The sequence below is a fragment of the Balaenoptera borealis genome, assembly GCF_965194805.1.
Source record: "Balaenoptera borealis genome assembly, chromosome: 19".
NCBI classification, from domain to species: Eukaryota; Metazoa; Chordata; class Mammalia; order Artiodactyla; family Balaenopteridae; genus Balaenoptera; species Balaenoptera borealis.
In genome coordinates this window covers 25,942,723-25,968,466 of record NC_138878.1, presented here as the reverse complement: position 1 = coordinate 25,968,466, position 25,744 = coordinate 25,942,723, and the positions used below count along the sequence as shown (strand labels likewise).

Here is a 25,744-nt window from a genome sequence, read left to right as displayed (position 1 = left end):
TAATAGATATACAGATACATAGATATAGAATGTGTGTGTATGTGTGTCAGTGATTGAGGCAGAAAAAATGCAAGGTGAGTTTGGAACATCATATAGGGCTAGAAAATTAGAAACGACCCAAAAAAATGATGGGCGCATGGTGAAAAGACCCAAGAGCCAGCTTGAAGGAACTCCCAATGGCCAAATCTGGCACAATCAGAACAATAAAGTGATAATAGAAATTGATTATAACCCATAGAATAAAATAAGTAATTGAATAAATAAGTAGATGGAGAAGAAAAGACAGCTCTTATTCTTCGAGGAGAATTCCAGTTAATAAGTGTAGAAGAGATGATGGAAATAGAAAATTATCGTTAGGCAAATACCACGGTAATAACTGTAGGCAAGCACCATCCATGGTTGCTGAAATGAGTGGGCGGAAGTATGATGAGAAACAGGATGTCTGCATAGTCTCAAAGCATCTTCCCACAAGATACGTATTAATTACAAAGGGAAAAATAGTCACTTTATACTGGAGAAACCTGGCAGACACCACCTGAATCGGGTGATCAAGCTTAACATCCCCAATAATAAAACAGATTGACGTCATGTACCCCATGAAATGGTACAATGACAAGGGCCCATCTCTTCTGCTGTAGTCTTACTAAAAATGCATAACCTCGGTCTAATCATAAGAAAACAACAGACAAACCCAAACTGAGGGACATTCTACAGATTTAACTAATCAGTATTTTTCAAGTATCAACATCATAAAAGACAGACTGAGGCACTGTCCCTGATTGGAGGAGACTACATGACAACTCTGTGCAATGTGGCATCCTGGACTGGGAGACTATTGGGAAAACTGGTGAAATTCATCTCAGGTCTGCAGATTACTTGACCATTATTGTGTCAGTATTTTCTTTCCTGGTTTCTCTAATTGTATTAAGGTTCTGTAGCATGGTGACATTAGGGGAAGCTGAGTGAAAGGTATATGGGAAGTCTCTGTGCTTTGTTTTTTCTTTGATTTTTCTAAATTTGTAATTATTTCAAAATAAAAAGTTAAAAGGTAGGGGACAGTATTATGTCTCAATTTAATTGGCAGTGTTTTTTCTCTTCTTTTGGTACATAAAATGTTAGTGTCAGCTATAATTGATGGTATCTTAGATTTGATAATATCTGCTGTGTAGAATAAAGTCTCCTTTTAGACCCTTCCAAGCCCATATCCTTCTCCAGAGGTGAGCATTACAGTTACCCTGATTCATTTGAGGACCTATTTTTTTTTTTTTTATTTGCAAATATATGTACCTGTTTGGTGCATGTATTTTTTACATAAATGGGCTTATTTATTTATACTTCTGTGACATTCCTTTTTCTCTTAACTGCATATTTTAGAATGCTTTCCCTATCTGTTTGAGTGGAGCTGCCTTACTTTTTAAATAGCTGCATGGTGCTCTGGGGTGTAGATGTGCCATGGTTTACTTAACCATTCTCCTGACGTTTGTTTGGGTGGTTTTCGGTTTTTTTCCTTTTCCAAAGAGTGCTGCGGTGAGCATCCGTGTGCACAGCCTCTTAGTGTTTTTCTTTAGGATAAATATCTAGAGATATAATTGCAAAGTTGATAGATATTTGCATTTTTACAAACTACCAACTCGCCCTCCGGATGAAGGTGAACCCACTGCAGTCGAGCCAACAGTGTATGAGAGTATGTGCTGTTTCCCCACAAGCTCACCAACGCTGAATGTTATCAGTCGTTTAATACTTTGCAGTCTGGGCGAAGAAGCATTCCTTCACTCCATCTCATTCAACAAAAACATATCAAGTGTCAGAAAATATTAACAATCGTTTTTGTCACTATTGTTGTTGTTGTAGGGATGTGATAGGGAAAGGTATTTCAGGCAGAAGGAACGGCACGAACAAAGGCACGTGCTTCCTGTGGGTAGAATGGACCTACTGAGTCAGCTGGGGGTCCTTAGCTCTGAGTGTCAGAATCCAAATATGGCTGCCTTAAGCACAGTGGGAGTGTGTGTGTGTGGGGGGGGCAGGGTTGCAGTGGCTGCGGGGAGATAGGAATTCATAGGCCCAAATCAAGAAAAAAGCAGGAGAAGTGGTCTAGTCGGAGAAGTGGTCAGGTTGGGCCTAAATCAAGGGGCTGTAACGAGAGAGGAAATGTAGGCTGGGCCAGAACAAAAGATCATGTTCCCTGCACCCTCCTGTTGGGCTGTGTCCTTGGGGAGACAGAATCTGTGTGGAATAGGGTTTAAGAGCACAGGCTCTGGGGTCCCTTCCTGGATCGGCCGCAAGGGGACCTGCACCTGTTTTTGTCTCACCTGTGAGGCGGGGATGCTGAGGGAAGGTCTAGTCCCTATTGCAGCCCTATACCCCCAGTGCTGTCCCAACCCTCTGCGGTCAGGATCGGGACAGGGAGAGTGATATGAGGGGCCAGCTACCCAGAGGCTCTAAACCCTCTACATAGCGCAGTTGGAAGTTGAGTTTCTGATTTCTGGGGTCCCTGAGTTCTGGGGCTTCTTTTCAAACCACAGGGCTGGCGTGGTGTGGGTGGAAGGGCCTCAGGTGCCCAGGCTTGAACGTGAGTCGCCTGCCTGCCCTTAGCGACATCGTTCTTAATCTGTGGCGCAGACCCCTCCCCCAGGGCAGAGCTGGCCAAGCCAGGTTGGCTCTGCTCCCTGTTCCATTTGCTTGCGGCTTTTCTTGTAATAACGGGACCTTATAACCAGGACTTTAAGGAGTGCACCATCCACAGGGCATCTTGGACCAAGACCTTGACCATGACCTGCCAAGAGGCCCCCTCACTCCTGTGGTTAAAAAAAAAAAAGCCATTCCACGGCCCTTCCGCTTTTACAGTTTGGTTTCTCCCTGTCCCACAAGGTCTGGTTCGCCTGCATGTGCTAACTTTACCCTGTTGGTGTCTGGCCTTCCTTCACCTTCAGCTCTTGCATTTCTTGGTGGGACAGGTCTGGGTGTTTTGGGGTGGGGAGTGATGCTTGGCTGGGTAGCACTGTCCGCACACAACCTTCCTCGCCTCTGGCTCCCGGCTACTAAATGCTGTAGGAGCCCCCAGTTGCTGAGACAATCCAAAATCCCCACGTGTATTTCCAAACGCCCCCTACTACTGCTGAGCCGTGCTCCCACTCGACAGTTGGTTTATTCCATAGGTTGTGTAACTGCCACTGATCAATTAAATTGAAGCACTTATTGACAAGGCTCAGGAATGATCATAGTAATTGTTTATATTTTTAACCCTAATAAGTGTGAGGGTTCACATGGCCCAGGATAGAATCACGTTTAAAGAAGCACGAATCAGCAACCAAAAGTAATTGAATCACAGCATAGAATCACATTTAATGACGCACAAATCAGTAACCAAAAGTAATTGAAAAGAAATGCAGTTCCTCTTAAAGAATCCACCCACATTCACGCTGCTTGGGAGCTCCTTTCTGTCACCCAGCCAAAGAGCCCGGGCTTTCTCTGCCTCATCCCTTTCCCGCCCCTTTATTGAAACATCAGCGGAGCCTCCCTGCCAACAGGTATGAACCCTTCCTTAAATAGGAGACAAGAGAAAAAGAAACTCCAGAGATGTCTTAAGGAGGCAAAGGAAGGTCAGGAGGACCCCGGTAACTTGCGTTATTTTTGTCCCATCCAAATGGGTACAGAAATCTTCCGTTTTTAAAAGCATGTTTCTATCTGTTGTCTCTGTTGTACCTCAAAGCTCTCTGAGGTGGGCAGAGGAAGGCGACTGCTGCCATTTTGCAGATAAGCAATCCTCTTAGTGATCTGCCCAAAATAAAGCTGGGCAGTGAGTGATGCAGAAGAGATTCCAGTGACTCTAGGCCGAACCACTGAGAAGCTGAGGGCTGGAATTCACCCCAGGCCCATTTGGTTCTAACACTCTGTGTTGCCTTTAGAGAATCTGGGATCAAGAGGGGGAAAAAGGCAAAGTGAAAAGGTCCACTGCTGTTGCTTCACAGACCCTGGGATCTCGCACCCCATTTGCCTTGTGCTCCCTGATTCCTGACAAACCTGACTCAGGCTTCCTTGTGGGCGGTTGATAGGAATCTCATGCTCTGTTGATAGGAATCTCACGCTCTCTTTTTTTTTTTTCCTAAACTTTATTTTATAGCAATTGTCATGATTAGAGAAGTAACTAACACATTTAAAAACCTTCTCAGGGCCAAGGGATGTCAGAATATTTACAAACACATTCACGCTCTTTTTTGAAAAATGTTTTCCGGCTTTATTGAGATACAGTTGACATATAACATTGTATAAGTTTCAGGCATACAATATACTGATTTGATGGGAATCTCATTTTCTTGTAACATCATCTAGCTGCTTTTTTTAAAATCATAACTTTCTTAGGAAGAAACTCGTCTGCCACCACCCTGTGGGAATGTCCCCTCCGGCCTCTGTTCCCGAGCCCCACATCACCTGCTGGGCCCTGGGCTGTCCCCATTTTCCACAGGCTGAGACATCCCCAGTTCTCTGGATTATGAGGTTTCTCTCTACAGCCCCCTTCCCCGCCACCCCCTCATCACAGCCCATCTGTCCCTGCGCTGCCCACTCTCAGCCCTTTTAATAGAACCGTCCTTGGGGAGGATGGTCTCCAGGGTGGTTTCATAACAGGCCTGGGAGAGGGCGGGGACACCCCAGTGCTGCCAAAGCATTTAATTGAATTCAGTATTCAGGGGGGTTGGCAGCTAAAAAGGCCCTAATGGGAGAAGAGTTTTCCAGGGTGGCCCTTCTTTCAGCTCCCCACCCGGATGGATGGGTGAGTGTGCCCATGTCAGAAAGGGTGGAAGAGAAAGTGGGGGAGAGGGGAGAGGACGCCTTTCTAAAAATACAGCCCGTCTGCATTGTGTTAGCTGGTTTCCCCAGAAGCCGCTGGGAACGGAGAGCTCCAGCATGGCACTAAGGTGCAGGGACCTGGGTACCTGGGTGGGCAGGGGCCTCCCTGCCTGGCCTCTTCATGCTGGGGACAAGGCTCTCCCAGGGGGGCTGCACAGCTCTGGATCAACCTTCCAGGAGGCCTGAGTGGCCAGTGGCTCCCAGCCCAGCCCCAGCACGTCTCAACCCAAACTAGACTCAGGTGGGGACCCCCATGCGATTACGAGGCACCGTCTTTGTTAACATTCTGGAGGGCTGATGCTTCCTGCTTCTGACAGGATGGAAGGAAGCCCAGTCAGGGTCTGGAGCTACAGCCTGGTCTCAGGACCTCCCTGCCACAGAACTGGGTTCCATCCGAGGCCATGTGCCCTTGGGTCCCAGGAAGCCACTGTGCTCACTCCCCAGTCACTAGGGCTTCCACAGGGAGAAGCCAAAGGAGCAGGGATGGGCAGGGCTGGGGGGCATCTTCTGACCAACCAGCCTGTGGGACTGTCAGCCTTTCAGGGCAGAAGGGAAAGTCTGAGGGCTTCACTCTTGAGAAAGACTAAAAATAGAATTGGGAAGGAAGGGAAGAGGGGTGGGAGGGAGGGTGGGAGGAAGGATAGGAAGCCATCCTTCCATCCTTCCAGGTCAGGCCGCCGTGGTGTTACAGAACGAGCACTGGAACAGACTAAGAATCCAAAGACCGCATTTCCAGGCCTGGCCCCATCTGGGTGTGCCGTGGAACCTCTCTCAGCCTTGGTTTACCTCATCGCACTTCCCATCAGGGTGAAATCTAATAGCACAGGAAAGTACCTTGGGAGATGTGAAGTGCTTTGCAAGAATAAAAAATTGTTAATGATCTACAAACAGTCTTTCTTAAATATTGTTTTTCCCTGATTTCAGACTGTAGACCCTAATTTTCAGTCCTTCACCCAGGGATAATGCCTGTTAACTTTGTGAAAAGCCTCCCAGGCTTTTTTATGGAACTATTCGTATTTCTCATAATTTGGATAATACTGTATGTTTTATAACTGCTTTTTAAAAAAATCTATTACAACACAAGCATTTTACCATGTTATTAAATAATCTTTTACAAGTTATTTACCCATAGTTTGTCTAGTGCCCTACTTATGGACATTTAGCTTTTTTAGCTTGTTTTGTTTTTGTTTTTTGGATTATAAATGGCACTGTAGTGAACGTTGTTACAGATAAATCATTAGGTGCCCTCTCTGGTTTCCTTAGGAAATTTCTCCCAGGGAGAAGATTGCTGAGTCCAAGAGTAAGAACCTTTTAAATGATCTTAATTCATTCTGTAAAACTGCCCTCCAGAAAGATGTACCACTTTATACACTCACAAACAGTATAAGAAAAGTGCCAGTTTTGGTGCATCTTTGCCAGCACTGCAAATGTTGCCAATTCCACTGGCAAAAAAAAGAAAGAATATCTTTGACTTCTAGTGAGCTTTAACATTTTCCCATGTATTTACTGGCCAATTGTAATTCTTTGATGAATCTCCAGCTCATATCCTTGCCTAGTGTTTCTCTTGGTGCATTATGATTTGTGCCATCCTGAAATCCAAGTGAGGAATGGCAGTGCCAGGCTAGATAGACAGATTGTGGGGTCCTGGCACCCTCTGTCTGCCTTCCCCCACAACTGGATCCTCCAAACACACATGTGCACATATGACCTGTTCCTCTCCTGAGGTTCAGAGGCCCGGGGTCTCCCACGAACACGCAGCCATTAGGGTCTGGGCCCCTCTGCCTGGAGGCTGTGGGTTGAGTGGTCGCTGTGTCATCCCTCCCTGTTGGTGGTACATCATGACCAGCACCTTCAATGTCACTCTGCCTGCCACACTGCCAGGCCCTCCCTTCTCCCCTCTCAGAGCCATCCTCACCCAGCCCTGTCCTTCTAGGCACTCAGGACGGCCCTCAGCTCTGTTCCTCTGTGTCCTCCCAGAGCCCACTGTCCACTTCTGACCACAGGGGACTTCCGACCCTTCCCCACACTTGTCCCTCTGCTTCTTAATAAATGCAGTTTACTTGAAATTATTCAAGGGTCATCCTGTATTGTGTTGCCTTGCTTTTCTTTTCCTCTTTCTTTTTTCTTCCTTCCCTCCTTCCTTTCTTCCTTCCCCCCCCTTCTTCCTTCTTTCTTCCTTTTTTTGGGGGGGTGGCAGGGAACATGTTTTAACTTTTAAGACCAAATAATACAATGAACTTCCCTGAGCCAAGCAGGTGAGTCTTGCAGACGGAGCCTTGCTGCCCGGGTGAAGCGCCGCGCTGGGCCTGCGCTTGGGAACCAGGGTTTCGGGGATGGAGGGGTCAGTGTGGTCCCCGGTGCCCCTGCCCCAGCCCGGGCTTGCGCTGTCCCCTCCGCCCACCGAGAGAGTCCGAGCAGGGCCCAGGCGTGCCCGTCGCAGCAGGGCCCAACCCTCGTCCTCGCCTTCCCTCCCTAGGGCTCCTGCTCCACGACGTAACCATGGCCGGCCTGCAGGAGCTGCGATTCCCCGAGGAGAAGCCACTGCTCCGGGGCCAGGACGCCGCTGAGCTGGTGAGTCGCCCCTTCGCGGTCCTGAGGGCGGAGGGCGCCACCTCGTGACCGAGAAGGAAACCGCGCGCCTTCCCTTTAGTCTTGCTGATGGCTAGGAGATGGCCGTCCATCCCGTGAGCCACGCACCAGGAATCCTCACGCCACCCTGAGAAGCCTTGTCCCCGCCTTGGGAGAGTTCCCGGCCGGGCTGAACGCCCACGCGGCTAAAACCCAGCCAACCTCGCTGTGGGTTTGACTGTCTTTGGGGCTGGGAGGCTCTGTAGAAGAGTTATTCCCATTTCAGTGATGAGAAAACCGAAGCACAGAAAGGTTAACTCACTTGGCCAGGGTCACACAGCTCTCAGGGAATGAGGCCCGTATTCAACCCCTGGTTGTGGGCAGCCGTTGAGCCCCAAGAGGGTCCCCGCTGGGCAGTGCTGCCTCCAGTGGGGTCACGATGCTTCCCCAACTACCTGGGCCTTTCACGTCTGAAGCCTCTCTTTTTTCCTCATAAGCCTCTGAGGTATGAGGGAAAGTTACCGGCAGGCAGTGTTTACAGGAGCAGTGGGATCAAGGCATTTGAGGTTGTTATTTTATCCCAAAGGGCCCTTGTCTGAACACCAGGCGTTAGATTTCAGAATTAGTTCTACCCACGTTTTCTTTTTTTTTTTTAATAGCATTTTTTTTAAACGTTCTTAATCTTATTTATTTATTTATTTGGCTCCGTTGGGTCTTCGTTGATGTGAGCAGGCTTTCTCTAGTTGCGGTGAGCAGGGGCTACTCTCCGTTGCAGTGCTCGGGCTTCTCATTGCGGTGGCTTCTCTTGTTGCCGAGCATGGGCTCTAGGCGCGAGAGCTTCAAGTAGTTGTGGCTCGTGGGCTCTAGAGCGCAGGCTCAGTAGTTGCGGCACACGGGCTTGGTTGCTCTGCAGCATGTGGGATCTTCCCGGACCAGGGCTCGAACCCGTGTCCCCTGCATTGGCAGGCGGATTCTTACGTTTTCTTGTTGTGGTGACAGCACAGCTTCCCTTTCCCTCCTGCAAGGAAAAGCTATGGGTCCATTGCTCACAGAATCCTGGGGCAACATGGCTGTAGGTCCCTGCTGGTTATGCCGCCCAGCCCCCCTCACTTTACAGATGGGGAAGCCAGGAGCCCAGGCCCTGGAACCTCAGCACACCCTTCTTTGCTCTGCCCCCAGCCTCCCAGATCCTCCCTCCAGAAGGAGGTGAGCCCAAGAGCTGCTGAACGCCACATGTTGGGACAGAGTGGCTGTCCAGGTGCCAGGGGCCCAACCACATGAGGCCGGCAGTCCTGTCCCCAAGAAGGGTACAGTGTTTTTTTTTTTTCTTTTGCCCCGCCACTTGCAGGATCGTAGTTCCGCCCCCCGCCCCCGCCCCCCGACCGGGAATTGAACCCGGGCCCTCAGCAGTGTGAGCGCGGGGTCCTAACCACTGGACCACCAGGGAATTCCCAGGATGCAGTCTTAACTTTTAAAACAGAACTTCAAGTTAACTTATGAGACCTGATTACCTGAGGGCAACCCCCAGGAATGGTCAGGGAACAGCTGGTGAGCTGGACACTTTGTAGACTTTTGATTCTAATTCTACTTCCTCACTGTTCCAGGCCCCCATCATCTCTTGCCCAGGTGCTCCCCGCTGGTACGGGTGTGCATCTGTGGGTGGCACAGAAAGCTGAGGGCACCTTGGCCTCGCGTGTTCTCTTCCACTCCTCGCCTCGGCACGGCAGGCCCACCCCCCTTCTTTCTGCTTGAAGGAGCCTCCCCACTGGTCTCCTTGCTCTGTACAACCTTCTAAAATACATCATGTCATTCCTGGCTTTCTGATGTGTTCCATTCCCTTGTTCCAGCCCTTCATGAGTCCTGCCCTTGGCTTGGTAAGGCACCCTTGTATCCTAATTATAAATTTCCCTTTTTTGCCTAGACTGACCAGATTTGATTTCTATTACTGGCCACCATCCCTCCTGAGGCCTGTTTTTAACTATTGTTCTTGGCTTTGGTAAGGTACCCCTGTAATTTTATCCTTTTTGCATAAACTAAAAATTCCACACATCATGTCACTTTTCTGCTCACAGTTGGCCAGTGGCTGCCGTAGCACTCAGAGTTGCAGCCACAGCCCTTCCCGGGGCCCAGGATGTGCTCTGCACCCCCTCCCCCTGCTCGCTCCTATCCTGTCTCCCAGGCTCACTGCTCCTCCTTGAACAAGCTGATCATATTCCCAGCTGTTCCCTCTGCCTGGGACACGCCAGCCGCAGGACTTTTCAGGGCTGGCCCTTCATTTTATTCAGGCTCTGCTCAAATGCCCCCTCCTCAGGCAGGCCTTCTCTGACCACCGGGTCTAACATTGACACCCGCACACCCTCCGGGCCTGGCACTTACTGCTCTCGGGCTCTGCCCCACAGGCTCCTGGAGCAGAGACCCTGTCCGTTTGTTCCCCGATCTCCCCAGTTCCTAGCACAGTGCCTGGGACACAGCAGGCTCTCAGTAAAGACTTGGGTCGGGTGGAAGCTATAGACTGTGATGCAGCTCAGAAGGAAGAAGTTTTTCAGAACTCTCTGAAAAGTCCCTCCTCCCCACAAACAGCCCGTCTTTCGAGGCATGCGAGCAGAGACCAGCCTTCTTGTGAGGGCGTGGTGGGCCGGATGGTGGCTCTCAGGGACCCCTGCACTCATCACCAGGGCTCAGGGGTGGGGGGCTGCCTGCTGGTACGGGGTGTGCAGCTGTGGGCGGCACAGAGCGCTCAGGGCACCTTGGCCTCACACGTTCTATGCCTGTCTCTTCCACTCCCCACCTTGGCAGGGCACCCCAAGAGATGCCCTCGCACCCCTTCTCTGCCCAGCCTGGCCCAGCACCTCGCTGTCCCTCCCTCCCTGAGTCCCTTTGACCAGCCCCCTGGCTCTGCCTTCTTCCTGCTGCATTTGGTGTCTCTCACCTCATCCCACCTGGACCAGAGTCGGCTCGCCTGCACGAGGGTCTGCGTCTCAGCCCTCCACGGAGGCTGCAAATCCCCAGCTCAGTTCCTCTCCCTTCTCGGGTCAGCACAAGCCCCATGGACCTGGTCACTGGTCACATCTGCTTTTCCCAAGGCGTATTAATGGCCCCATCCTCAACCCCCCAAAATCCTCCTAGGTGCTCCCAGTGTGGCCTTTCCAGATTTCAGTGACAGCTGGTCCAGTCCTGTCTTGAAGTTCTGCCTCGCTCTCTGCCTCTCTCTCCCAGGCAGTTGGTTACACCCACAGACAGGCTCCCCTGTCCAGCTGCACGGGACAGAAGTGCCAGTCCTTTTCACTTTTTAAATCTTCCTCAACCTTCCAGGTGCAAATTCCCTGAGTCCACTGAGGGGCAGATACTTCCACACGGTTACCCACCGTCCCTCTGCCATTTCAGACTCGCTTGCTTCTGAAGTCTTTGCCTGGTGTGTCCAGGGCTCCGTGGAAGAATTGTTGATTCTCCCCGTGCCTGCGTCCCCCACCTGGGTCTCCTTAGGCCGCTCCTGGGCCTCCTCGCCTCCTCTCAGCTGGGCCCTCTCTCCCACCGGTTTTCCTTGGAATGTTCATGTGGTTCCTCCCAGGCCTCCGGTGTCTCTGGATTGGCTTGTATTATTCCTGCTGTTTCTTGGTTTGGGGTCCTGCCCATCTGAAGCTTCCCATCCCCTTGAAAACCTCCTGCATCTCTTTCCCTGGCGCCCCCTCGGGCAAGGTCTTCCAAGGTAAGAGGATTCATTGATAACCAGCCTCGACCCTTTCCCCCAGACCCCTGCCCCCTTCCTTGGAGGGTCCAGGAGTGGCCACCTCCATGCTCTCCTCCCCTCCCCATGCAGAGCCCCCAGGCTCTGGAGGAACCAGGAGGGGAGGATAGCTGTTGTTGATTTCAGCTGAGACCTGGCTTTCCTTTTTCGTGTGAGAGCCTCTAGTGCTGTCTGATTTTTTCCACCACCCATCCCACTCCAACTGCCAGAATGCAGGTGGGTGAACTTCTTATTTTGAGAGTAAAACATCAGCATCGCTGGTTTTCATTGTTTTCCTCCCTGCTCCTGTGATTTGGGTTCATTTTCCTTCTTGTTGCACCTAGTAGCCCTGCCCTTCACTTGCTGTCCTCCCATAATATCCTGGTTCTAGTCTGTCTCATTTATCCACATATGTATTCAGTAGCATCTGTAGCACACAGAGTCCAGTGCAGGAGTGCCAAGGACAGAATGACTGCTCTCTGTGCCCTTTGTTTAATCCTCACAGACACTGAGGCTTGGAAGCTAAGTGATCTGCCCACAATGAGCAGAGGAGAGCAGAGAGGGTTCTAGACAGACACAGTAGAAGGCAAGGCAGAGGCCCCAGATCTCTGCTCTTCCTGGATATGTGGGATCCCCCCATGAGGTTTCCTTCCCCAGACAGAGACCCAGGGCGGGTGTAGAGTGTCTGAGGGCCGCCGGGCTGCATCGGGGAGAGCCTGGCAACGCAGACACATGGGGTTCAGGCCCCCATTCCTCCACTCTCCATTTCTGCCACCTTATAAACACTGGGTATATCTAAACCGTGCTCCCCTCATTCATGAAGTTAGACTTGTTCATCCAGATCTGTTTGTGTTTGAGGAGCCTGGTCCATGCCAGGCTTTATGGTGAGAGCTGAGCCAGACGTGGTCCACACCCTCTCGGTGCCTGCAGTCCAGTGGGAGGGATGGGCACCAATCAGAGACTCACACCAGTCACCATAAATGAGCCTAAAAGCAGGGGATTTGGGTACTTTGAGAGCATGAAGCAGGCAGGTCTGGAAAGGTGGGAGCAGCTACTGCAGAGGCCCAGACAGAGCCTTTGTGCAGGTCAGAAAAGCCCCCTTCTCCCTCGAGGCGTGGGTCTCAGCTTCTCCATCCCTAAAGTGGGTGTGATAGTCAGGCCCGCCTCTGTGCTTGTGCCCTGATGGGCGACCTCAAAAGTCATCTGTCGGGGCAGCGGGCAAAGCGCTGAACAGCAAGAATTTGGGGTCAGAGATTATTCCATCACTTCCTAGCCACATGCTTCCGTCTCTCTGAGCCTCACCCTTCTCACCTGCAAAGTGGAAATCTTCACATTTTCAATTAATAGGTAAAAAAAAAATTAACAGGTAAAATCGATGTGTGTAGCTGCTTGTAACCTCATCTGTCAAGTACTAAATGGCCTGATGCCCGGCGCTTGGAAAGCCCTCTGTCACTTTTGTTAACATTAAGATAGACTGGGGAGGGACTTCCCTGGCGGTCCAATGGTTAAGACTGCATGCTTCCACTGCAGGGGGCCGGGTTTGATCCCTCTTCTGGGAACTAAGATCCCACATACCACATGGTGCGGCCAAAAAAAAAAAAAAAGATAGCCTGGGGAACAGCAAGCGAGGCTGCTCAAGGCAGAGCCCCTGTGGCCACCTCCCTTCCCTGCCTGGGCCAGCCTGGGGCCTAACGAGCCACCCCCTCTGTTTGCCTTGCTTTAGGAGAATTCCGACACCTTCCTCTTGGCTGTGGACACAGACTGGAAGGTAGGTCTCTGCTCAGCCTCCCCAGATGGGGACCAGCTGCTGGCTGGCCCCTCCCCGCACCCAGCCTGTTTCAGAGGAGGGTCGGAGCCCTTCCGCGTGCCCCCAGCCTGAAGCCACAGGGACTGGGCACTTGGAAGCCTCCAGGACCACCCCCACTGCTCACAGTGGCTTTGCCTCCCCTCTGTCCCGTGGAGAAATGCCCCCTCTCTCCTTGAACAGGACAGGGAAAGGAGGGGAGGTCTGGGGGAGTGAGGATGCTGTCATCTGAATCAGCACTTTCCTCCTATGAAAGCCAGGTTGATGCTCCGAAATAGCTCCTGTTTCCATGGCAACAGTTGCCCAGGACAACCATGTCCTCTTTAGTTTGATGCCAGATTCCCTGTGAAACTGAAATCATTCTTTGTTTTTATTCCTCTGCATGATGATTTTTGATTTTGCTCACTTGGCCAACCATTCCTCCCCTGTGAGTCCCATAGTGGCCGTTTATTTCCGGGTCTCAGAAAACCCGTGACAGCAGACACAATGGGAGCTTCACAGGGCTCCAGGGCCCCGCTGGCCATCATAACATACTGAACAAAGTCAGACCTTTCTGGGACCTTCCTCCTGGCTGGCAGGAGCTAGCCCCCAGGCCACCATCCAATTTGGGTCAGTCTCTCAGCCCCATGACAGCCTCAGCCTTGTGGTCTGGACGCAGGGGTGACGTGGAAGGAGGGGTGGCCTGCCGGCTCCTCCCCCAGGCGCACGGCGCTGCAGCCAGGATCTTAGGATCTGAGGATATGGATCCCAACTGTGCTTTGGACCCTGGGTCACCCGTCCTTCAAGGACGCAAGCAGAGGCATCAGAGTGGCCCTTGTGCACATGCTCTGGTCTCCTGGGAGCACCAGCTCCAAACACAAAGGCCTCTGGAGCTCGAGAAGACAGGATGGGGCCTGGGGGAGTGGGGAACTAGGGGCCGGGGAGGAGAGAAGGGAGAGATGTGTCCACAAGGTGGCCCAGGCCCAGCCAGAGTCTCCTTTGTCCTCCCTGCTCCAAATGAGGGCTGGAATGTGTGAACAGACAGACCCTCCCCCACAGGAGGGGGGATTGCTGAAATAAAATCCAGAGCAATCAGCCCCTGCCCGACATTGAGTGGGACTCACTGGATGCCAACGGTGCTGACTGCCAGCCCCCAAAACACACACACCCTGGGAGGCAGATTGGGGGGTGAAATAGGTGATGAGAATCCTGGGGTCCTCTTCACCCATCTGCCGGGCCCAGACTAGGGTGATCACTCCATATGTGTGGGACCTTGGTTCTCAAGATCCTTTGCTTGGTAAAGGGCAGCATGTGTTAAAAGGTACCTTACTGTCTACTCTGGGTACACCACACAGCGGCTGTTTTTTTTTTTAATTATTTTTTTAGTAAAGCAGCTGCCAGGATGGCCCTTGTCTGGGCCAAGGCCTGGCAGGGATTTTATCCTGTTCAGTCCCTTGCCTCAGTGGGCCCAGCCAGTGGGGGAGGCAGAAGGACAAACTAGAGCTAGGAAGGCCTGGGTCCAGGTCCTGGCCCTGCCACGTGACCTCCAGTACAGGTCACTACCTCATTTTGTAGAGTGAGGCAGGCAGCTCAGCCCTCCCCGGGTGTTTGTAGGGTCGGGGTTGGTGCCCTTGGGCTGGGCACTCAGACCCTGGGCTGTGACTAGTGGCCACTAGAGCCAGACTGCCTGCGTGTGGTTCCTGGCTCTGTGCCCACTGGCTGTGTGATGTTGGGCAGGTTACAGAACCTCTCTGTGCTTCATTTTCCTTGTTTGTAAAGTGGGTGTTCAGAGGATAAAATAAAGTAACATGTGCAAAGCATTTGGATGGAGTATGGCACGTGGGAGATATGGTACTAAGCATTTACTACTCTTAATGTGACCTCAGGCCCAGGGTGCTGAGATGCTGGTGAGCTCCACTGCTTACTAGCTGAGTGGGAGAATTTACTTCTCTGTGCTTCAGATTCTTCATCCTTTCTCATAGGTTTGTGAGGATTATGTGTTACCCTTGCTCCTTAAAGCTACCTGTGCAAGCAGCTACACTGCTTTTCTCCCATTTACAGATGTGGAGGCTCAGAGTTGTTGACTGACTTGCCTGAGGTCACACAGCAAAGACTAGCAGGGTTTGGCTAGCAGGACCTGAGCCTGCCTTATTCAGCCACAACTGTACAACCTCCAGGGAGGAGGCCAACAGGTTGGAGAGACACACAGATTAATCCATTTCTCCCCTGGGCAGGCCTGGGGTCAGGTCTATAGTGATGTATGCAGCTTTTTTTCATCCTAGCAGCTCTGTGAGGAAGGCACAATTCCTATTTGACAGTTGAGGAGACTAAGGCACAGAGGAGTTAAAAAATCTTGCCCAAGGTCACCAGCTAGTGGGTGGGGAAGCTGGAATTTAAACTCAGGTCTGTGGATTTGAAACCACTGAGCTGAGCAGAATTGGGAGGTCATGGCTTGGGTTGGGCAGTGTCTGAGATCTCCCAGGTCCAAGGGTGGGAAAGGCTACTCAGAGGTTCAGGTGGGCATAAGGTTGGATGGGGACCATGAAGGGGCAGGGTTGTAGTGGCAGAAAGGGTGGGAGGCCACCCCACCCTGCCCCTCTTCCAGAAGCATATGGGAGGATTTTGTGGGCAGTTCCGCAGACAGGGCTGTGCTTTTGCACACCACCTCAACTGCCAGAGCCTCTTCCTGTGCCGAAGTGGCTGCAGGGAACAGGGAACATGGCCAGAACATGAGGGGCTGGGGGATAGCCCATTCCACACCCCAGCTGCCCTGGGAGACCACAGGCCCCCAGCACTCTGCACTAGGCCCGCAGTGCGAGAGGTCAGAGAGGGGCAGGGAAAGTTATTGATGCCCCCCAGGCAGAGGACATGGCCAGGAATAGCATACAGGGCAGGTGCTGACCAGGTCACTAGGCACCCAGAGATGGGGAGGTGACCGCCTTCCCCGAGGGCAGCCAGCCAGCGTGCAGGGCTGTCGGCACAGTCTGGGACAAGTGGCGTGTTCCCTCACCAAAGAGGCAGAATGGGGGCACAGGTGCCCACACCCCTCCCTCCCTCTGTTGCTCTTGCTTCTCTCAGTCCTTGGGCTCCCTCCTCTGCTCCCCTCCCTGGCCTATTTCCTCTCCTCCTCTGCTCTCCTTTGCCTGCCCCTTCTAATCTCTTTACTCTGCCTGCATGTCTCTGGCCAGCTCCTCACCCAAATCTTGAGCCACGTGACCTCCAGCACCTGTCCTGCTGCTCAGGACAGCGGGAGGCGGCTCAAGCATCCTGCTCCCCAGAGACTCGAGAGCTGAGCCCCAGGCTGGGTGGCCCCAGGAAGGAGGGCTGGGTGTGTCTGCGGGAGGTGGGCATGTCCACGTGGACAAGCTGCCTCCTGTCCCTCCTCCTGTCTCTAGTGGCCCCCAGCCCCTTGTGCAGGATGGGGGTGGGGGAGGGCAGAGCTGGTGTGTGCCCACCAATCTACCCAGGCCCCCTGGCCCCAGAACCCCCATTTCCCCAGCGTGGGCAGTCGCTGGGTATACATGTGGGCAAAGTGGGGGCTGCCCAAGGGGAGACCCTGGGAGCGGAGAAGGAGCAGTCCCCTGGAGTAGGGTCATGACCCAGGTTGCCCCAGGCAGCAGTGACTCCCCTATCTCCTCAAGGTTAAGGGATCCAGGCCTTTCTGATGTGGAGGCTGGGCTTGGGGCGCTCTCGGGCGCTCGCTGCTCCCAGGGTATGGGTCAAGGGCTCTGCTGTCTAGGGCATGCCTCTGTGGTCCACCCTGCCCTGCTTCCGTGTGCTCGTCTTTGAGAGGCTCCTGTGTACCTGTCACAGGGCACAGATGTACATGTGGCCTCTTGTCTTCCTAGGACCCGGTGTGCAGCTGCTGCTGTGAGCCTCTGTGCTGGGGGTGGGCCGGATGCAGGGGCTGGGGGCCACCAAGACTGATGTGTTGCTGGGGGCGGGAGGAGCAGGAGATGGGGTGAGTGAGGACCTTGGAAGCCAATCAGAGCCAAGTTTGTCTCCTGAAAGCCAATCTGGGAGCAGGGGCTCCGGGTGAGCGAGTGGCTGCTCAGAAACCCCGCAGGGAGGAGGGGCCAGCCCAGCCGCCCCCCCCCAATCGCCGCAGGCTCTGCATATAAATGGCCCGGGAGCTGTGCCCCGTCATAGAGCCGCTGGTCTCCTACTTGCGCTGCTCCCTCCCTCTGGACTCTGGTGACTCAGGCCTTTGTTTGCCCTTCCTAGTCGAGGCCGGTGGCCTCCCTCAGCAAGATGCCGGAGTGCTGGGATGGGGTGAGTGCGGAGTCTGGGGGTGGCGAGGCGGGCGGGGAGGGAGGGGCATCCCTCTGCCTCTGTCTGGTGGTGGTTCTGCCTTCAGTCGCCTCACCTTGGGGGTCACTGAGCAAGGCCAGCAGGTTCCAGACACCCTGGTCTGCTGCAGCGGTTGGGGGTAGCTGCTGGTCAGGGTCCACAGGGGAGGGCGGGGAAGGCTGAAATCTCTGCACAAACTGGAACGGGCTGTGACTTGTTTGTAAGCCTGTGTGGATCGGTGTGTAGGCATGTGTATATCCCACTGACGGTGTGCCCTCCGCCTGGCACGTGCCCAGCTGGCTCTGCCTGGCGCCTGTGACCACCTCAGCCCTGTGGAAGCTGTTCCCTGTGTGTCTGGGGTGTCTGTGCCTGCAGACACCTCCTGACCCTGCGAGGGTTGTCTTGGTTGTTTGGGGGACTGCAGGGTGCCAGTCAGGCAGAAGCAGAGAAGTCTTGGGTTGTGGTGTTAACTGGGCCATCGGGCTGGGGTCTCTGCAGGGAGAAGGGGGCCGCTGTGCCTTATTTTCTGGGCGTAGGAAGGCAATGCTGGAGGGATGAACCTGCAGGGCTAGGGGCCCCGGTGGGACCAGGGTGCCTCCTTCTGCCTGGGGGCAGCAGGTGCCCAGGCCCGGTGCTGTTCTAACTCCAGGAGGGAGAGGCAGGGGCAGACATACTCCTCTACCCCCTAGCCTGCCCTGCCGGGTCCGGAGGCCATGGGGCCGACCTCTACCCAGGCAACGACGTCAGCGCCTACCCGCCGCTGCAGACCCGGTCCTTGAATTATTGATGCGGTTGATGGGAAGAATCCAACCAGCCCCGAGCGCGTGCACGCGACCTGAAGCCCAACTAGGAGGGCCCCCCCCACCCCCGCAGCGCTCAAGGTCACGGATGAGGGGAGCCGGACAGGCAGAGAGAGGACATTAGAGCCCCCTCCCTTGCTGCCGCAGTGCCTCGCGCTGGCGCCCACCTGGAGGCGGCACGGACTCTGACGTCACCAAGAGCCAATGAGAGCCCTCGGCCCTGGGGATTGGGGGACTCAAAGCGTGTCCGGCTGCGGCCCTTGGGGCGCCCCTCTTGGGGACCTTTGGCCTCTATCAGGATTACCTGGATCTGAACTCCTGGGTCGGAGAGGGTGCAGGGAGGTCGGCGGAGGGTTCAGCCAAGGTCAGTGGGCAACCGGGCTGGTGCTCCCGATGGCCTGTCCAGGCCCAGCCCTTCCCATCCCCAGCGGGCTGAGCCTTAGTGGTGCAAGCACTGCGACTTAGTCCCGCTGCCCCGGGTGGGGCATGGGGACCTGGGCGGCCACACCGGGACTGGGAGGGGCAGACACTGCCCTCACACACACACCCATGGGGAGGTGGAGATCTGGGAGGACCACGCCCTGGGCCCTGACCTGTGCTCTGCGGGCTAGAGCTGACCCCGCTCTGAGAACTATGCCGCAGGAAGCGCATTGCAGCTCTTGTGCTGTGGATGCTCTCTCCTGCCCCCACCCCACCCTCCATAGCACCGTGCGCCCCTCTTGCCCCATAACTTGCCCTTCATAGAACTGAGCTCCTTCTGCCCCCAGCGCCCCCCTCCCATAGCACCGTGCGCCCCTCCTGCCCCATCCCACCTTCCTTAGCACTGTGCACTCTTCCTGCCCCAGGCCCTGCCCTCCAGAGCCAGCAGAGCATGGGGGGTGGGGATGAGGCAGGGCCCCCAAGCAGGGACAGGCACCCTGTGGAGAGGCTGCCGGCTCAGAATTCTCTTGCATGGAGCTTGATCTCTTCCTCAGAAAAAGCAGCCTGAGGCTGGCACCTGGCAAGGCGCCCCCCCTCTGCCTTCTCTGAACTTGACCTTGGGCAAGTCAGTTCTTTCCCAGCCTCCGTTTCCTCCTCTGTGAGGATAAATAAGAAGATACATGAAAAGTGTCTGGTCAGTGTTCAGTGAGCAGGAAGTGTTCCTTGTTTTGACAGCCCTGAGGGAGGACAGGCCTGGGCTGTGGGGAGGCTGTGGTGGGCTCGGGCCGGCCTGGAGGACTCCCAGAAGTGTGGCTCCCGGGGTGCAGCCTTGAGCCACAGGGTTGGCACTGCCTTGTCTCTCCCCACTGGAGACAGGCCTCGACAGTGGTCCTCTGAGCCCAGACCCAAGAAGGCCAGTCCCCAAGAAGATGTTTTCTGCCTGAGTCTCTACTTTCCTGTCGGAGGCAAGAACGTAGGTTGTCTCTGAACCTGAGCATCCTAGTGTCCTCCACCTGAAAGATGGGGAAAAGAGCTCCTTCTCTCTTGCATAACACCTGGCACACAGTAGGTGCTCAGTCACATCTGACTGTCCTTGACCCTAGCCCCACCTCCAACTCCCCGGGGCTACCCCCTATAGTTCCCAGGACTCCCCCTGGTGCCAGCAGGGCTGTTTATTCAGCTTTGGCAGACCCTCTTGGAGCCTCCCCATGAGTGGCCAAGAGGGAGTAGTTTGCAGAAGGACCAGCCAGCAGGGCGCCTCCCCAGGGCTCAGGGATGCCCACACACGGCAGCCCCCTTTCTGGGGCCCTTTCCAAGTGCTAAACACTCGGCAGATATCAGCTTGTTTAGTTCTCACAGAGTCCTGATGAGGTGGCTCAAGCAGAGGTGGCTGAGGCACAGAGAAGTGCATGCCCCGCTCAGAGTCACACAGTAAGGGCTAGAGCAGGTCTCGAACCTGCAGCATCCAGCTCCTGCTTCCTGAAGAACTGACGACCCTGAGCAGCCAAACCAAAGGCGTGAACACAGGAGGACCCCAGAGTGGCCACTGCAGAAGGCCTTTGGGGAGGGGGTGGGAGTCTAGCCTGAGGGAGGCCTTGGGGATCACGGAGAGGCAGGAGCAAGAGCGTGGAGGTGGAACCAGGGGCAGGTGTCGGGGTGGGAGGCTGGGCTGGCCAGCAAGGGGTCTTTGCCGTGGATTCTAGGTGAGCTGTTGAGGCCAGTCCCCTTCAGGAGCTGCGGCCCTTTTGAAGGCTTCTGAGTCGAGGGGGAACATGATGAGGGCGGGACTCAGTGGGGATGGCAGAGCTGTCCTGGAGGGGCTGCAGTGAGATGGGGAAAATGGGCCTCACTGGACCCTGGAGGCCTGAGTGCAGCAGGGCCTGAGCCTGGGCCTGGGCAGTGGCAGCTCGTCCCACTGGCTGGTTTGCAGAGGAGACCAGAACTTTCACGTGCAGACCAGTTCACGTTGCCCCTGTGCTGAACAGCCTTGGGAAGGGGTGCTCCCTCTGGTCTGTCCTCTCTGGGGGTGGCTGGGGGTGGTGAGAAGGGGACGCACCACCCTATGGGGGTGAAAGTCCCGCCAGAGGCCCAGCAGCCCCCAGGCTGCCCCACAGCGTCATTTCCCGGAAGAGCCGGGAGTGGGGGCTGCCCGGAGTGTCCAGCGCCGTTTCTCCCCTCCAGGAGCACGACATCGAGACGCCTTACGGCCTTCTGCACGTGGTGATCCGGGGCTCCCCCAAGGGGAACCGCCCGGCCATCGTCACCTACCATGATGTGGGTCTCAACCGTAAGTGCGCCTCAGCCTCGTTTGGCCCTCCACTGCCTCGAATCTCCCCGAACAGTGAGGCCCCCCTCCCTCCCCACAGAGTCCCGTAGCTCCCCACTCACGCTCAGCTCTGTGCCCCTAGCCATTTGGGTCTTGGTTTCCCCGCAGAACCATGAGGCTGATCACCTCTGCCTCGACCTCCCTTTCAGCATCCATGGGCCTCCCTCCCCGCCTCTCCCGGCTCAGCCACAGCTGAGAGCTTTGTCTTTGCAGACAAGCTGTGCTTCAATACCTTCTTCAACTTTGAGGACATGCAGGAGATCACCAAGCACTTCGTGGTGTGTCACGTGGATGCCCCCGGTCAGCAGGTGGGGGCCTCGCAGTTTCCTCAGGGGTAGGTACCCGGAGCGACCCACCCCCCAGCTTTCCCCAGCCCTGTACCCCCGGCTGCACTGGGCCTGACCTCCTGCTCTGCCTGCAGGTACCAGTTCCCCTCCATGGAGCAGCTAGCCGCCATGCTTCCCAGTGTGGTACAGCACTTCGGGTGAGTCCTCGCCCAGCCCTGCCCCGCCCCCGTGCTGGGGGCCAGGGCGCGCCCCCCATTTCCGCAGAGCCAGCAGGCTCTCGCTGAGCGCTGAGGGCTATGGGTGGGTCTGCTGTGGATGGCAGTCATGGGAAACCCCTAGAGTGACCAGCCATGCTCTCTATCAGGTTCAAGTACGTGATTGGCATTGGAGTGGGAGCCGGAGCCTACGTGCTGGCCAAGTTTGCAGTGAGTCTCTCCACCCGCCCCTGTAACTAATCCCAGGACTGGTCTCTCCCAGGGGCAACCCCACAGGAACTTTCCTTCCTCTCTTCCTTTCCTCCTCCCCCTACTTCCTCTTCACTTAGGAAAGTCCTTTTTTCTTTTTTTCCTCCAAGGAAATTAACTTAAAAAAAAAAAAAAGGTTACTTTTTCTATACAATTCCTTAAAACGCTATGCGCCATAAGTTGCTTCAACCATTATCCAAAACCAAACTTTCTCTTAGCAACAAACTATACAACTAATTACTCCAGCCACTAAATAAGGATTATCCTAATCACTCATTCACTAATTAGGGTAATACTTAAACATGAATCTTTTTTTTTTTTTAATTTTTTTTGGCTCTCAGACCTCTTTTTTTTTTTTTTTAATTTTATTTCTTTCTTTATTTATGGCTGTGTTGGGTCTTCGTTTCTGTGCGAGGGCTTTCTCTAGTTGCGGCAAATGGGGGCTACTCTTAATCGCGGTGCGCGGGCCTCTCACTATCGCGGCCTCTCTTGTTGCGGAGCACAGGCTCCAGACGCGCAGGCTCAGTAGTTGTGGCTCACGGGCCTAGTTTGCTCCGCGGCATGTGGGATCTTCCCAGACCAGGGCTCGAACCCGTGTCCCCTGCATTGGCAGGCAGATTCTCAACCACTGCGCCACCAGGGAAGCCCCCAACATGAATCATTTTTTAATCTAAAATTATACTTATGTTAAGTTTGCGAGGTTTAAAGTCAGGTTTCAGAAACATCATGTCGGGTAGGAGCTCACAAGCTCTCCATCTCTAAAAGCAAAAACTTAATTTTTAGGATTCAAAGTATTTCTTTCTTCAAAAAAAACCGAAAAAACTGACTAAGAATTTTCAACTCCAATTTCCACTGCGGTACTTAACCACTTTGTTAACTGTCAACTATTCCCGGCCACCCCAGACAACCTTGACATGACCTCAGTATTGTATATATATCACCATTTTCCCCTAAACACAGGCAGACTGCCGAACAGAAAACTCGAATCTCTTTTACAATGTCTAACACAAAAGAGGCTTTGGAAAGGTCAGTTTCTTAATATCACTAGGGTTTTTTCTATGAAAGCAAAGAATCAAAACATTTCATTGAAGATGTTTAATCCTTAGTGTTGCAATAGTAGCCTCTTCAAAGATATATTAAAGGGGCTGAAAAACAGTGATATAGGCATAGATTCCAAATAAAAGGGTTTTGAAAGGTTCCACGTGGGGAGGAGGATGAGCAGGGGCAGCTGGAAGGGGCCCCCAGGCAAGTTCCCAGCTGAAGGCACTTGGTTATCAGTGGTACCTTGAAGCCCTTACAGAGCGCGGCCTTCCCTTCAGATCCTAGCAACCGCCTGTGAGACGGGCAGAGCCAGAATTGTACAGTCCGTTTTCCAGGTGGGAAGACTGGGGCTCCCTGTACCCTGCCCCTCCCTCCAAGCCCTGTCTCCCTGTCCCGGCAGCTCATCTTCCCCGACCTGGTGGAGGGGCTGGTGCTGATAAACATCGACCCCAACGGCAAAGGCTGGATCGACTGGGCGGCCACCAAGGTGAGCGCGGTCCGCCTGGAAGGGGGTGGGGTGGGGTGGGGTGGGGTGGGGTGGGGCGGGGCGGGGCGTCCCTCACACTGGCTCCGCCCCGGCCCGCAGCTCTCCAGCCTAACCAGCACTTTACCTGACACGGTGCTCTCCCACCTCTTCAGGCAGGTAAGGCGGCGGGGCCGTCCTCATGCAGGAGCAGGAGCGGCCGGGCTGGGACTCTCCCGAGGGCCTGGTTCTGCCCCCTCGTGGGGGGTACCCGGGGTTTCTGCCCCCCCTCCCGGCCGGGCAGGAGGAAGAGGGTGGCGGGGTGATGTGGCATCAGACATGCCTCACCCCTACCCCGGGATCAGCTGCGAGACTGCAGCACCCGAGACAGACTGGGGAGACGGATGGGGCGGGGTCCCCTCCCCTCCCAAGGCCGTGGGCTCCCCCCACACTCTTCCCCCTCCCCCCTCCCTCCCCACCACTGGGGTGGGGCAGGGGCCGCTCCGGCCAGAGGTGCCCCCTCTGAGCCAGTCCCCGTCTGTGGCGCCACACCGCCCTGCCGCGCGTGCGCTCATCCCCCGTCCCCGGGCCCAGGAGGAGCTGGTGAGCAACACAGAGTTGGTGCAGAGCTACCGGCAGCAGATCGGGAATGTGGTGAACCAGGCCAACCTGCAGCTCTTCTGGAACATGTACAACAGGTGTGGGCGGCTCGGGTCCCAGCTGGCGGCACCAGGACGGGAGCGCTCACGCAGTTGGGGGCCCCCCTCCCCAGTACAGCTGCTCACGGCTGGCAACACACTCCCCCAGTTCGTAGATGAGCAGACCGTTGAGCCTCCGAGAGGGGTGACCTCTTGCCCAGGGTCACACCCCGCGAGGGGCAGAGGGGGAGCAGGGCTCTTCCACTCCTCCCCCTCCCTTGGGCGTTGCCAGCGGGAGCAGCGGGGGATGTGGGCGCCACCCGCTGCCCCCACTGCCCTGAGCCTCAGTGCTGACATCCGTAAGTTGAGAGGAGGTTGGATTAAGTGCTCCTTGGAGCCCCTTAGGGGTTGCCCTGCAGGGGAGAAGCCAGGGCCCCCCGCTGGCCTGCCCCTCTCCTCTTTCTCCTACAAATATTTATTGAACGCCTGCTGTGTGCATGGTGCTGGAGAAACACTGGAGAAGGAGGGAAGCCCCGGCCTGCCTGCCTGCCTCTAAGGCGCGGGACTCCCAGCACAGGTGGTGGTGCACAGCCCGTGATGAGAGCCAAATGTGAGGGCCCACCTGCCATGATTTGGGGGGGGGTCCCAGAAGAAGTCACATGAGGGGAGCCCTCAGGCCCCTACTTATGCAGAACAGGTCTCTGTCTCCCCATTTTACCAACGGCATCTGTGAGGCTTTGTCTCACCGTTGAGACACTAGAGCGTAAGCCCCAAATCTGGGGCCAGCCCAGCACCTCCAGGGATGTTGGACCATAGTTGCCATGGGGTTGAAATACGGCAGTGTCAGGCTTGGGGACATTCCCCAACGCCCCGCCCTGGGATCCAGTCCTGGGATGCCCACCTCCGCCTCTCCCTGCAGCCGCAGAGATCTGGACATTAACCGGCCTGGAACAGTGCCCAACGCCAAGACGCTGCGGTGAGTGCCCTGCCCCCTCCAGCCTGCCCGGCCTTTGTAACCCCCTCTCCAGTGCCCAGGCCAGACAGCCCTTCTCCTCTGTGTCTGCAGCTGCCCTGTGATGCTGGTGGTCGGGGATAACGCACCTGCCGAGGAGGGGGTGGTGAGTGAGGGATTGTGCCCTGGTGCCAGTGGGTGGCAGGGGCAAAGGGGTCACTGGCTCCTGGCCAACGGGGCCAATTCCTGACCCACCCCCGGGAAGCCTCGGGGGGACGCCGGATGGTGGGCTTCTCATCCCACTTCCCCACCATCTTGCCAGGCACCAGTGCCTGAGGCAGCCCGCATCCTTCAGGTGAGGGAGGCCTGGAGACAGGAGGGGCCTGGGGCCAGGACCAGGCCACCTGATTGCCCCACCCTACCCCTCCCTGCAGCACGGCAGCCCCTCCGCACTCTCGACCCATTTTAGGCCCAGAGACTAAGATCTCTCTTTTCTTTAAAATTGGATTCATTTGTTATGAAATAAGCAATTCATGAGCACAGCAGTGGTCCCCCTTTGACCATCACATGCATCCATTATGTTTGGGGATCATGTGTCACCTCTCCTGTTGGAACTCTGAGGGCAGGCAGCCTGGGGTGTTTCATGTCCCCCCAGAGGGTCAGGGGTCCAGGAGTGCCCAGGGAAGCCCCCAGTGTGCACCCAAACTACGACACCCTCCGTGTGCCTGAGGGCTCCGGGGAGCAGGGCTGTGGGCTGCACCTGCCGTCTTGACCCAGGCAGGGTCAGGGCTTCGGAGTCTCCTGCTGACGCTCGGCCCTCCCTCACCTCTGACGCCCGACTCCTGGGGTCCCTGGTGCTTTCCCAGCCTCCCCCGCCAAGGTGACCCTGGCTCGCTGTGAGGCCGCTGCCCAGCCCCTGCCCCCAGCCCAGCAGCAGTTGTGAGTGCAGTAGAGGGTCTCAGGCCCTCAGGGGGCTGCTTCCCGATCCCCAGGGCCTTGGCCTTGCCAAGGTGCCTATGTCTGCCCCCTGCATTCCTTCCCTCACCTGTAGAGCCTCGCAGCTCTGGGGATAGACCCTCCCTTAGCATCCGGGGCAGGGGGGACGCCTGATAGCCCTCGGGCGCCTCACTCTGCTGAAGCCTG

The 25,744-nt window shown here is 55.2% G+C and overlaps 1 protein-coding gene across 8 annotated transcripts in view; it reads left to right on the top strand.

The window, feature by feature from the left end:
* Positions 1-25,744, top strand: part of NDRG4 (NDRG family member 4) — a 42,576-nt gene that overhangs the window by 12,008 nt on the left and 4,824 nt on the right. For 4 of the 8 annotated variants that reach the window (XM_082369029.1, XM_082369032.1, XM_082369025.1 and 1 more), the window contains 12 exons: positions 7,322-7,416; positions 12,861-12,905; positions 17,145-17,192; positions 20,612-20,717; positions 20,970-21,090; positions 21,178-21,240; positions 21,408-21,468; positions 22,949-23,035; positions 23,135-23,191; positions 23,606-23,709; positions 24,569-24,625; positions 24,716-24,767. In XM_082369029.1, the coding sequence (XP_082225155.1) occupies positions 7,345-7,416; positions 12,861-12,905; positions 17,145-17,192; positions 20,612-20,717; positions 20,970-21,090; positions 21,178-21,240; positions 21,408-21,468; positions 22,949-23,035; positions 23,135-23,191; positions 23,606-23,709; positions 24,569-24,625; positions 24,716-24,767 (873 nt within the window). In that variant the 5' untranslated portion in view covers positions 7,322-7,344. Of the gene's footprint in view, positions 1-7,321; positions 7,417-12,860; positions 12,906-17,043; positions 17,193-20,611; positions 20,718-20,969; positions 21,091-21,177; positions 21,241-21,407; positions 21,469-22,948; positions 23,036-23,134; positions 23,192-23,605; positions 23,710-24,568; positions 24,626-24,715; positions 24,768-25,744 lie in introns of those variants that run through there. The other 4 variants (XM_082369027.1, XM_082369030.1, XM_082369028.1 and 1 more) reach the window with 2 other exon arrangements.